The following is a 13,884-nucleotide window of genomic DNA, read 5'->3' as shown; positions in this document are numbered from 1 at the left end:
TTGTCTTTCGTCTGTGATACTTTCTCTTTTAATGTGTTATGTTAGTTTACTGCAGCCTGTTTCAATTAAAAGCGCCGGGACACTCTTTTTGAGTAGCCGCGCGCTCTACAAAAACCATTTTAACATAACATAACAGGACCTCTCCAACCACCTCCCCTTTTTCCCGCCCAAACCTCCTACTCTCCTATGTCTCCTCACAGTCCTCCCCTCTCCCTTCTCCTCACCGTCTTGTTCCGCACCCATCCCCCCCCTAAACATGTCCATAATTCCTTCCCTTCGTGCAGCGCCATCAAATACAACTCCCCCTTTTCCTCTGATACCCCAACCCCCGCTCTCAACCTCCCCCTTTCCCCACCTATGAACCCTATACCTCAACTCTCCTCCTGTCCTCCCACCTCTCCCTGCCTCCCACCACCTATACCACCCCATCCCTCTGCCATCGAGACACCCAACCATCCGTGTTCTGCCCTACTCTCTCTCGAAAATAAGATATGCTCTCTCATCACCTCCATCTCCCAGCTTATAGCTTCCATTTCACTTTTAAGCTCTAAGATTTCAACTTTCCCATTCTCATCAACTCCTCTGGAAAACTCTCACCTTCCCACGAGAGGCACCTCGACCCCTCACACCATTATAGCCAAGCATAACCTGTCGTCCGCAAACATCGCTCATTCACACAAGCCTTTGAACGCTACCCTTCTTCAACCAGCACCTCCGAGTAACACAAGTACCTACTCCATTCCAACCATCTCCTCGGTCAGAACGAAGCTTCCACCCAGACACTCCCGTGCACCCCCATATAGGTATAATATCCCTATCACCCTTCTTTGCCCTAGTGCCCCCGTCACCAAAACAGTCTCGACAGAACTACGCTGCATGCTCCACAACTGCAGATCTGCAATAAAACACAAACTAGAAATCTCGGATACCATCACCCTTCACAATATTGACCTGTTCTTCTTAACAGAGACCTGGTTCAACGATACCTCCCATTCCATGTTTGATCTCCTCCTACCCACTGGCTACTCTATTTTCAGGAATGACAGACCTATCAAAGTTGGGGGAGGTGTTGCAGTTATCTTTAGAAACTCCCTTCAACTCAAGGCTTTTCCCATCAGCGCATTCCGCACTTTTGAATGTCTATCTCTTGAGCTTCAACTACACCACCGCTCACCCCTTAGATTCCATGTCATATACCGCCCACCTGGCAGTGGCCCTTCATTTATGGAGGAACTCACTGACTTCATCAGTGACCAATACGCACAAAGTGACAATCAGACCTTCGTGGGTGACTTCAATCTCCACTGGGGCTCCATGCAAGACTCTTCCGCGAACGGGCTGGCCTCCTTCCTCTCTACAAACGATCTTACCCAACACTGCACAGAATCAACACACTCTAAGGGTTCTATCCTGGACCTTGTTATTTCTAAATCAGGCATGCTTTCTATCGCGACCCCTATTCACGTAGACTGGTCTGACCACCTCCTCATTCCATTCTCTCTTCTCCTAGCTCACTCTATCACTCTTGGCCAACCCAAGAGGGCTACCTCCTGGTTCCGTGACGCTAAAAACATTGACACTGCTTCCCTCTGTGAATCAGCTTTGCTGTCACTTCCAAGGCTAGACCCGAACCTAGATGTTGATGATCTCACCTCACAATGCCTCTCAGCCCTTGCAGTCGAAATCAATAGCGTTGCTCCTCTCCAAAGCAAAAAGAAAAGGCCCATTCCCTCAGCACCCTGGTTCAGCAAATCCCTATATTTATTTATTTATTTATTTATTTATGCAACTTTTATAGCGCAACAAATACCCTAAGGTGTCTCGGCGCTGTGGAGCTACTGAATCAGCCGTCCTATTACTGGTTGAACAACCACGTTTTTAAGAGCCTGCGGAAGCTCATCAGGTTCGGAGCGGATTTGATGGCAGGTGGCAAAAGGTTCCACAACTTTGGCGTAGCCACAAGAAAACGCCTGTCTCCCCAAGTGGCCGTTCTTGTGCGGGGCACAGAGAGGAGACAGGTGTTGGCCGATCGTAATTGCCTTCTAGGGACATAAAGCTGAAAAGCTTCAGTCAGGAACCTAGGTCCTGTGCCATGTACTGCCTTATAGGCAATACAGAGGGCCTTAAATTTTATACGGCTCTCCACTCTCAGCCAGTGAAGCTGACGGATGCCAAAGGTGGTGGATTTACGTCGGGGGATATTTAGGAGGATCCTGGCAGCCGCATTCTGGATGGATTGCAGCTTAGTTATGACACGCTTCTGGGTGTGGAGAAAGAGAGCGTTCCCATAATCTATTTTTGAGAAGACTAAGGTAGAAACCAGAGTCTTCCCAGCTGAAGGAGGGAGATAGGGCAATAATTTCTTTATTTTTTTCAAGATAAAGAACGAGGATGAAACAACCTTGTTGGTGTGAAGGTCAAAAGCCAACTTGCTGTCAAATATGACTCCCAGATTTCTGGCTTTTTCCACTGGGACAGGCGGAAGGCCGAGTTTTTCCGGCCACCAAGTAGGGGACCAGTCAGGAGAGAGTTTTCCGAAGGTCATAATCTCGGTCTTGTCCGAGTTGAGTCTAAGACAATTCGAGGTCATCCAGGTACTGACCTCCAGCATAACTCTCTGGAAGTTGGCGGCCACAGCAGGACCATCCCTATGGATACCCAGAACCAGCTGGGTATCATCTGCGTAAGATGTAAGCCGTACCCCATGGGCTTTTATTACCCTCGCCAAGTCCGCTACATAGATATTAAATAGCAGCGGGCTTAGCGAGGAGCCCTGTGGGACTCCACAAGGGAGAGCAGAGATGGGTGAGTAGAATTCTCCCAGCTTCACCGTCTGGGTACGGTTTGCAAGGAAGGATGAAATAAGATCCCTTGCCAAACCGTTTATCCCCATGGCTGTGACACGGTCGACTAGAGTGACATGGTCGACCGTGTCAAAGGCCGCTGATAGGTCCAGAAGAATCAAGACGGCCGCTCCTCCCTGATTCATGATCACCCTGATCTCGTCAGAGGCCTTTATCAAAGCGGTCTCTGTTCCATGCCCTTTCCTAAAGCCAAATTGCGTTTCGTCGAGAAGTTGGTGAGTCTCGACGAATTCCGAGAGCTGTCGATTCATCAGGGATTCGCATACTTTGGCAGGAAAGGGCAGACACGCAATGGGCCTATAGCTAGCAACAGCTGTGGGATCTAGGGAAGGCTTTTTTAAGAGAGGTTGTATAACAGCCTTCTTCCATATACTAGGAAATTGGCCTGTCTGGAATGCGGAGTTGCAGATCTCCATAAGGGGACGTGAGATCACTTCCGTGAGTTTTAACATCACGGAAGGAGGACACGGATCCAATGGGGAACCCGATTTGGTGTAATAAATGAGTTTAGTGACATCGTCATGTGAGGCAGGTAAAAAACATGAAAAGAAATCCTGGTTATGATGGTAAAAACCTTCTTCCACGGTACCACCTCTGTGTTCTGTATCAATATCCCCTTCAAATGATGCATATATATCTGCCACCTTTGAAGTGAAAAAAGTGGATAATTCGTTGCAAAAAATCTGTGACGGTTCCACTCCCGGGCCAGAAGGGGGTGTGGACAGCGTAGTGACAACAGAAAACAACTCTCTGGCAGAGTTGGCGGCGGTCTCAATTTGCGCCGAAAAAAAAGCCGTTTTTTGAGCCAAAACCGCCTTTTTATAGATTGCAATAGCATCTTTATAAGTTTGCCTAGCTATGGGGCAATAAACTTTCCTCCATCGCCTTTCTAGGTTCCTACAATGTTGGCGATGAAGTCTGAGATCTTCATTATACCATGCAGCCGATGGAGATACTCTGTTTGGTCTCATAAATTTTTCTGGGGCCACTAAATCGGCAGCCGTGCCAATCCAATCCTGGAAATCTACAGCTGATCGTACAGAAGTGCTTCCTTCCTGAGAACAGGAGGAGGCTAACGAATCTAGCATCTGAGAAATGTCTGCATTTTTCCAGGCGCGAGTCCTGAGCCTATTTCGGGGCCTGGACCGTAAAGGGTGTACAGACCTTATATCCAGCTGGAATACAATAGCCCTGTGGTCTGACCAAGTGATGGGAATAATGTCCAACACAGAAATGTCAGGGTCATTAGTGAACAGACCATCGAGGGTATGTCCAGCGTGATGAGTACTGCCCTTAACTAATTGATGCAGTCCTAAATTAGAGAGGTCAGAGATGAGTTGAATAGTGTCAGAGTTGTCCTCCTCCTCCAAATAAAAGTTAAAATCTCCCAGTATCGTGTATTTGTCTGAACCTATAACGTTATCGTTTAGGTCCGAAAAAGTGGAGAGAAAAAGATTACGAGGGCCAGGGGGGCGGTATAAAATTATACCCTTTAGAGCTTGCTTAGGGCTGATGCTGATAGCAAAAGCAGCAGATTCGCAATTGGCAGAATTTATAGGGTCAAGTGTGGTGCGATATGAATCCTTGTGAATAATTGCAAGGCCTCCACCTCTTCCCATAGGCCTGTCATGTCTGACGACGCTATAACCATCCGGGATAGCATCGCAAAAATCCGGCCCTGATCCTGCATCTGCCCAGGTCTCAGTGGCAAACAATAAATCCAGATCATGAGCGAGGATAAACTCGTGAACCTGGAGACTATGACAGGGAAGTGAGCGCGTATTAATGAGTGCAGCTCGACAGCCGTGCAGACCAATAGCATCGGGGACATGTTGTGAGCCGTAGTTAAGATCTAAGTGGGCTGGCAGGTGAGAAGGGGGCAACTGATAGCTGCAGCCTGGGCAAGGGGGGGGAGAAGTACTCATCACAGTGGCAAGAGGAACAGTAGTACAATCCAAATGTGTCTTACCGGGATTTAGATCGTTTAGATAGTGGGCCGAGTACTGTAATCGGGGGACAGGGGTTGTGGCCCTGGGCCGTGTTCGGCCGCGGACGGGCGCAGACGGGCTTGGCTTTGGCGCGGCTTCGGCGCGCGCCCGCTGCGCCAGCCCGCTGCGCCGTCTGGTCATGGTGTTCATTTATGGGCCGTGAGGAGGGTGGGAGGGCAGCGCGACTAGAGCGCAGCCCCAGCCCACACCCAAGATGGCGCCCGCCGCCGCCTTCAATCGACAAAAGCGGCAAGGAGAGGCGAAAAATGAGGATTGATAGAGTGAGTAGATGTCAGTGTGCCTCACATAAATTCCCTTTACACTAAAAGATAAAAACGTACCCCCAGCTCAAATTTTCTCAATTTTCAGCACAAGGTATAAAATCGTTTTTTAAAATCAGGTTCAACAGTTTCCAATGCAGCAATGAATTTAAACTAATTTCGAGTAGCTCGCAGCCCTAGTGCTCACCTAGGGAGAGCTTCAGAGGCAGCGAGCGTCGCGAGTTTAACAGGCTAAATAGTCTGGGAGGGCGGGAGGGCAGCGCGACTAGAGCGCAGCCCCAGCCCACACCCAAGATGGCGCCCGCCGCCGCCTTCAATCGACAAAAGCGGCAAGGAGAGGCGAAAAATGAGGATTGATAGAGTGAGTAGATGTCAGTGTGCCTCACATAAATTCCCTTTACACTAAAAGATAAAAACGTACCCCCAGCTCAAATTTTCTCAATTTTCAGCACAAGGTATAAAATCGTTTTTTAAAATCAGGTTCAACAGTTTCCAATGCAGCAATGAATTTAAACTAATTTCGAGTAGCTCGCAGCCCTAGTGCTCACCTAGGGAGAGCTTCAGAAAGGAAACTGAAAGGAAACACCTAAGACGCCTGGAGAAACATTGGAGGCAAGCTCCCTGCACCGATAACTTGGCCACTCTTCGTTCAGCAAGATCCGAGTACCACAAGCACATCTTCCATGGGAAAGCATCACACTTCAGAACCCTCCTTGACTCAGCCAAAAATAGACCCAAAAAACTATTTGATCTCATCAAGACCTCTAACTACTCTCCCCCAACCTCCAAATTGGAGGATTCTACAAAGAAAGTTGCTGATTTCGCTGTATTCTTTGACGAAAAAGTGAAATCACTTGTGGTTCAGGTCGCTCATCCTACCCCTCCAGAGGAGCGCAAATCACTAGCCATCTGGCAGAACTTCGACCCAATCTCTGAAGATGTCCTCCTCAAGTGCATCCTTGAAACAAAGCCCTCCAACCACTCGCTTGACCCCATCCCCAGTGCCATTGCCATTGACTTCTATACCCTTTCTCTTCCCTATTGGACCACTCTGGTCAACCTCTCCCTCTGTCAAGGTTCCCTCCCTGTTCCCTTCAAATCTGGGCAGGTCACCCCTCTGCTTAAAAAACCCACTGCGGATGCGAATGACCTCAACAACTTCCGCCCCATCACTAACCTACCCTTTCTTGCGAAGATCACAGAAAGATGTGTTGCGAAACAACTCTCACGTCATATCAAGGAAAATGATCTTCTTGACAATTTTCAGTCCGGCTTCATCCAAAACTGCAGCACTGAAACTGCCCTGCTGCAAGTGATCGATGACGCACTGCGAATACTAGACTCGGGGGGGTCTTGTCTTCTAATTCTCCTTGACCTTTCGGCAGCCTTTGACACTGTCAACCACAACACCCTCCAACAGAGAATGGGCATGGAAGGCACCGTGCTTAAATAGTTTGCTTCTTTCCTTTCTGATAGATCCCAAATGATCAAAATAGAGGACAGTCTCTCACCTCCTTTGGCGGTGGGTCAAGGTGTTCCCCAAGGCTCTATTCTTGCTCCCACATTGTTCAATCTCTATTTGGAACCTCTGGGAAATCTCCTAAGTAAATCTGGGGTCAAATATCACCTCTACGCTGACGATACTCAAATCTACCTCAAGGTTGCCTCCACGCACGATCTCTCTGTCCTAAGCTCTACCCTCGACTCCATTCATAACTGGATGTCAACACATCAACTGATCCTGAACCCCTCCAAAACTGAGTTCCTCCTCCTCACTTTCTCCTCCCCCGGTGCAATCATGGATGGACCAGATTAATCTGCTGAACACTAATCCCATCATTGTCGACAGCGCAAAATCCCTTGGTGTCATACTCGACACAAAACTCAATCTACTTTCCCACATTAATTCAATTGCAAAGTCTGCCCGATACCAACTGCGCCTTCTTTGGGGGATTCGTCGCTTCTTCCCGGTGCATGACCTCAAAACCCTGGTCCAATCGCTGGTCCTCTCCAGACTGGACTACTGCAATTCTCTTCTGACCGGCCTCCCCAAATCCCACCTATCCCCCCTTAAGTCTGTTCTACACTCAGCAGCTCGTTTCATTTATGGGGCCAAAAGAAGCAACCACATCACTCCCATGTTATCCTCCCTCCGCTGGCTCCCCATCGAGGCTAGAGCCATCTACAAGACTGCCTGCATCACCCATAAAGCCTTGCACTCCTCCTCTCCGCGCTACCTGGCGAATAAACTGAAACTCTCTGGAGGCTCTAGACCATCACGAAATGCGGAAAATCTACTGCTTGAATCTCCCACTTTCAAGAAGGAGAGATCGATGGCCCAATCCTTTTCAGGCAGCGCCGTGAGAATCTGGAACTCACTTCCGCCTCAGCTCCGGACCACCTCCTCCTCCCAAGCCTTCAAATCTGACCTCAAAGTTCTCCTTCTTCAAAGACATTTCCAAATGTAATTCATGCCCTCTATGCTATCTGAAGGAAGCCCTTCAACTACGGAAAAACCTACTTTGACTATGGAAGTGTCTTCCAAGTGTGTTCTTGTGGTTTGATAGTCTGCCTCTTATTGCAGTATTGTCCTTCCTCCTGTGTCTGGGACTCATGGGTGACTTGCACCCATCACGCTCTCCGGTAACACACTGTTTTCTACCTCCTACATTTGTTTGTTTTGACACCTGCACAAGTGCCACCAGTGCCTACGTAACGTTTGTTCTTGTGCTGGAGTGTCCTCCATATATTGCAATATTATACCTCTATATTTATTCTGTACGCTTTTTGTAACCTGCACACGTCACTTTTTCCTCCTGCAATGCACCGTTTGCTACCTCTTGTATTTTGTTGACTCACGATTGTCACTTTTGTAATGCACCGTTTACTACCTCTTATACTTTGTTGGCGCACAATTGTAATTTTGCTTCATTTAATGTAACGTTTGCCTTTGTATTTTGCTCACTAGTAATGTTCTCATGTATCAGTTCTGTTCCTTTTGTGAAGCGCTCTGACACCTTCGGGTAAAGTCCGCGCTATCTAAAAATGCATAAATAAATAAATAAATAAAATCTCCGTGCAGAAAGCAAAGCAGGGGTTGGTGCATCGATATGGGCAGGAATTGGGCACCAGCAGCAACTATTCAATACTAAGGAAAATAGTGTTGACATATGCAATAGATCCAGTGTTCAAGAGATGTGTGTTAATTCTTTGCATTTTTTAATAGTTGATATTTTAACAGCTTTTATGGGCCACCCCTTGACCTATTCCACTCTGTTAAAGCTCGGACTGGTCCTGGGTTGCACTTCAATTTAAACTCACTTTTCTTTTAACGTGTGCATTTTTGAAACACCGGCTCATTTCTCCTCAAGACTTGTATTTCAGTATTTTTTCTTCTACCTGTGTCTGTCCCAGTGGGTCCCTTTTCTTGGTATTTTGTGAATCGTGCTTCAAGGGCAAGTGCGCTTTGCTGGATGTGTGCGCGCTATAAATAAATCAAATTCATACCTCGCATTGAAAGGGAAGTGCTTAATACGTTCCCTACTTATCTCGCGGCGCCATTATCTGCTTGTACCCGGGATTTTCTGACTGCAGCGATAACAGCCTTGCACGCGGCTTCCCGGAATAAAATTATGCGCTCAAACAATTCTATACAAGGTACTTTAATGCACTTGGAAATAAATGAACAGCAGCGTTGAATAAAAGAGTTCGTGAATTGTACAGTCTGGTTAGCTTTACATTATATACAGGCACGCATACGGGTCCTTGGAGAGGAAAAACAAAGCCGGGGTCAAGTATCCGACAAAAGGTAAGCCTCGAATTGTTGGCACTCGTAACACGCGACGCTGTCCAGCATCCACTCCCGGGTCACCACCGTGACGTTGTACTTTCTCTTAAAGGCTGAAAAATAAAGGGCAAGAAACTATTAATGCAGTCATGAAATACATGCGTAATTCAGAATGGATGTCTAGAGCTGCCTTGATGAAGGTGCTAAAGAACAAAAAAACATTTTATAATTTGGGATAAAAGGACCAGCTGCAAGTGTGAATATTAACTTAGCCAAAAAAACGAAAAGTAGCCTATTCTGGTACCAAAGTTCTAAAGTAAATCATACACAGCTCCTGTAGCTGAGTAGTGACTAGTGAGAGTCCCGTAAGGACTGGAGCCAAGCCCAAGCGTCTGGATATTCCAAATCATTAACAAACAATAAATCTAAATGGGAAAGGGCTGCATAATAAAGTTCTCCTGCCATCGTGGAACAACCCTGGACCCCAGTGATAGAGGGAAGCGATTCCACAAATGTCGAGCACTCCCTGAATGCGCCATCTTGAATCTGGGATAGTCACGCTAGTTACCAGTATTTCCAATTTTTTTTTTATTATTGAGTTGACATCTTTCTTGCTTGTAGTATCCTGACTACCTCCGCTGGTGAATAAGATACAACCTGTAACTGATCGATAGCAGCATGAAGGGCACCATCAGAGTCCACTCACCCTCCCCATCCGCCTACGACAGACCCAGGACCTGCTGGCCTTCAGGAGACTCTTCAAGACCTGGCTATTCGAGCAGGAGAACACCCCCACTTCCCCCCCGCGCCTTGAGACCCTCATGGGTATGTAGTGTGTTCTACAAATGTATTGATTGATTAATTAATTAATTACTGGGATATGGCCCACTGTGCCAGAAACCATGCTAGACCCTCAACTGCTTAGAAATATCTAATTCTGGTGACTAATCTACGCTTTGAAACCCACATATTTTTTGCGATGTTGCCAGATTCAATCATTTTATCCAAGAAGCCCTTGCTCTAATTACCTGGACAATGACAACCCTGGGTAAACTGAAGACTGATGAACACTTTTCTCTAAATAATTTTGTATTACACTTACACTGCTTAGCAGCAAACCAATAGCGTCATTTTGTAGCTCGGTATGGTTATTTCAAACAAGCTTAATATGCCTTAATAGTACATATCTGTGGCTCATAATTTCCTTTATACAGGCCCAAAATTGAAATCAGTCTCTGTATCCGTAGCTAATGTATGCATTTAGTCTAGCTCAAAGAAATAAGACAAAGTCTTGCATGTGGGTCATGTATAGAAAGGGTATTTTATAGGACAGGTGCTTGCTTTTTAACCCAATATTAATTAATCTGTTTTATGGGAGGCTAACTATAAAACATTCCAATTTTAAAAAAGGGCAGTCAATTTGCTGATATAACAAAACAATTAATTTTTAAAAATCCATAATTAATGATATATAACAATCATCAAAAAAGTAGAATCAGAATACATGCTTAGTAAAAGCATTTGATTGAAAATTCTCATATGTAAGTGAGGATGCTTGTTTCTGCTTCTTGTAAGCACAATGGGGTTCACTGTGGAAGTGAGCCATAGACCCATCTTCTCTACGCTAAGCACATAAAAGAAATAATTCGGAGACAGATAGAACCATAAGCAGGAGAGGATCAGGTTATATATACCTTTCCAACAACCATACACAACAGCACGGCAATTTGAAGAACTTATTGACCACATGCCGAGCAACAGGGCATATCCAAAATCACTTACACCAACCAAACATGCTCTTTCCACAAGTCACAGCTGCAGGTCCAAAAGCAACACTGGGTGTTAATCACTTGATAGCAACTACAGAGTTTCAGTAAATTCATCCTCGCTGATCAACTAAATATTTCAACTCAAAACAGTAGCATCCACAATACAGGTACTTCTACGAGTTTGTGTCGGCGCCATAATAGAATGAAACAATTTCGTTAAATTTACATAAAAAAATAATTATTGAGCAAAGCAGAAGGCAATAAAAAACAGTTATATTGAAAATAGTACCACTCCAGAGGTTTTTTGTAGACATTGAGGGAAATCAAGTAAAATCCAACAGTTCATCATAATTTCATCGCATTCTGGGATAATCATCACTATACAATGTTTATACAAAGCATAAAAAGTATGTCGCCAAAAAGTACCAAGTGCATTCTATTTCCTATAGCAATTCCACAGTCACAATACTCAAGTGCAAATAATTCAAACCATTGTAATCTGGCCAGAGCTACTTGTACAAAATCCCAGCACAAGAAAGATGTTGACATGTCTGGCCTGGACTAGTAGTATTCATAAAGTGTCTTGTGCTAAAGTGCTTACGTGCTAAAGTGACACAATACTGTGAAGAAGTAAAAAGTACAAAGCGCAAATTACAAAAGTAACCAAAAATATTACCCTACTGAACCTATACTTTTATGTTGACATGATATTACTATTAAAGTGCTATGTGGTGGTAGTGGACTTACTACTGATAAAGTACTTCCAATTTTTTATAATTTTTCTCGTAGATCCCACTCTTTTGGCATAAGCCTCTTCAAAATTTGTAGTCCGTCTCATTTTATTCACCCATTTAAAATAGGATGGTACCTCCTTAGACCTCCAGTTTTGAAGTATTAGGAAACGGGCCACCAAAGTGCAGATTGCAATATAAGATTCTTCTGCCCTAGGCAAATCATTTCTCTTTGTTGAAATGCCAAAGACAGCGATCTCGGCTTCAGGTTCAATTGCCTTGTCAATAGCCTGACTTATTGAGGAAAAGATTTTACACCAAAAATTCACCAATTTCGGACATGTATAAAAAATATGAAGCCAATCTCCCCCCTCATGGGGCTGACATCTAAAACATTTATTTTCTACTTCCGAAAAACCTTTATTCAATGCTTTGGGCGTTAAATAGGCCAGCCAGCGGGATCGAAAAGACATTCTCTTAAAATTGTCTGCCCGGAGAGCCATGCCTCCCAGCTGGGTGATCCGTTCCCAATCCTGTCTTGAGAAGGAGCAATTGGTTTCCTGAGATATTTTAACCAGGATTTCGTCAACTAGGGGAGAATCTTCACCCTTTCTCAGAAACTTAAAACAGTTTCCTATTCCCGTTAATTTCGTTTTATACAGAGCGGTAACCAGAGGCGTTACGTCTGGCAATAAATTATATTTATTTATAAAGTTAGTAATCTGCAAAAATTCAAGAAATCCCGATTTTAATTTGTCAGACCTAACCAGAGTCTCTTGCCAAGTAATAAGTTTCTGTGATATAATAAAAGAAGCTAGATCACCAAAACCTAAGTCTTTCCACTTTTGGATCTTGTTCGAATGAATTTGAAGCCCCATGATCTTGCACTCCTCTCATCTCAAATAATGCAGCCCACCACCCCTTCCTGCTTAAATAAAAAATTGTACTCTATAAGCAAAATCCCAGATAGTCTTATACCTGGTCTTTTTTGGTAGTTTTGCTGTTTTTATCAAAAATCGGAACTTGTGAACCTCCCTCCTGAATCATTTTTTCATAAAAAAAACATATTGAATAGTCCATTGGACTTTAATAAACGTGCTGTGAGGTCCATTATCGCTGCCATATAGTACGTACGTATATTTGGTAAAGCTAAGCCCCCTTGTGTAGATCCCAACTGAACTTTTATTCCAAACAAAACCCCTGATCATGGATTCGATCTCTCTGAAGTAGAAGTAATTGATCCTTAGCGGTACGTTTAAAGAGAGAAAAATCAATAGTGCAACGTGGCCAATCAAGGTCAATGGTAATAGAGTCCATTTCTCCAGCAAAATTTAAATTTTGTTTCGCGTTGTCAATTAGTTCAGGTTAAATAATTGATCAAACTGATTGGAAACATAAATGCCCAGGTATCTGATTGGTTCTTTTTTTAAGGCTTGTGGAATTAAATTCACAGGTAGAAAACTGCAATCCAAATTCATTACCAGCACCTCGGTTTTATTCTGGTTGATTTTATATCCACCAATCAGTTCAAACTGACTAAATTTGCCTAATGCTTGATCAAGATTTAATCTATCAGGATGTAGATATAAAATAATATCGTCAGCGAATAGTTTGATTTTAGCCATTCCTGCTATGGGTTGCTTAATTTCTGGACTCTCAAGTATTCTTGTTGCTAGTGGCTCGTTAAAAAAGTGAACAGGATGGGGGACATCGGGCACCCTTGCCTGGTACCCCTATTGATATTTACTGTCCCTATCGAGTTGGCATTAACTACCACCCTTGCTTTTGCATCATGGTAAATATTTTTCAACATATTAATTATTCTATCAGGAAAACCAAACTTTAACAAACCGATAAATAGAGCATCCCAATTCACCAGGTCGAAAGCCTTTTCGGCATCAACCACTGAGATTAAAGTTGGAATTTTATTATTAGAAACAAAGTCTAACGCATGCATTAAAAATCCGGTGTTTGAGGCCATAGATCTCCTCTGAACGAAGCCAGACTGATCAGTGTGAATTAATGCCTGGGCGATCGGGGAGAAGCGCTGGGCCCATATTTTCATTAGGATCCTAAAATCAGCGTTGAGAAGGCTTGAACGGCCTGTATGAATTGACGTCCTTCTCGTTCTTTCCCTTCTTGACAAAACTAACTATGATGGACTCCTTAAAGCTCGAAGAAACCAATTCTCCCAATCTAACAGCATTAAATAGCTTAGCCAAGAAGGGAGTCAATTCTTTGACAAAGATTTTATAACATTCGATTGGGAGCCCATCAGCTCCACATGCTTTTGCCCCGGCAATTAATTTCACTGTATCCCGAATTTCTAAATCTAAAATTTCACTCACAAGTTTATCCGATAATTGGGTAGGTAACACAGGGAGATGGAATTCATCAAAATATCAGTGAATAAGGTCTAGCCCTACCTCATAGGTCGTGGAATATAACTGAGAATAATGGTCTA

General features: G+C 44.4%; 1 protein-coding gene across 2 annotated transcripts in view; it reads right to left on the bottom strand.

The window, feature by feature from the left end:
- Nucleotides 1-8,779: 8,779 nt before the first annotated feature.
- BRCA1 (BRCA1 DNA repair associated) overlaps nt 8,780-13,884 on the bottom strand; it is a 553,713-nt gene continuing 548,608 nt past the window's right edge. For both annotated transcript variants that reach the window (XM_078645314.1, XM_078645315.1), the window contains exon 23: nt 8,780-9,033. In XM_078645314.1, the coding sequence (XP_078501440.1) occupies nt 8,924-9,033 (110 nt within the window). In that variant the 3' untranslated portion in view covers nt 8,780-8,923. The remainder of the gene's footprint in view (nt 9,034-13,884) is intronic.

This window comes from Lissotriton helveticus, chromosome 5_1, assembly GCF_964261635.1.
Source record: "Lissotriton helveticus chromosome 5_1, aLisHel1.1, whole genome shotgun sequence".
Lineage (NCBI taxonomy): Eukaryota > Metazoa > Chordata > Amphibia > Caudata > Salamandridae > Lissotriton > Lissotriton helveticus.
The sequence above is the reverse complement of the archived record's forward strand: the minus strand, read 5'-3'. Positions and strand labels throughout refer to the sequence as shown.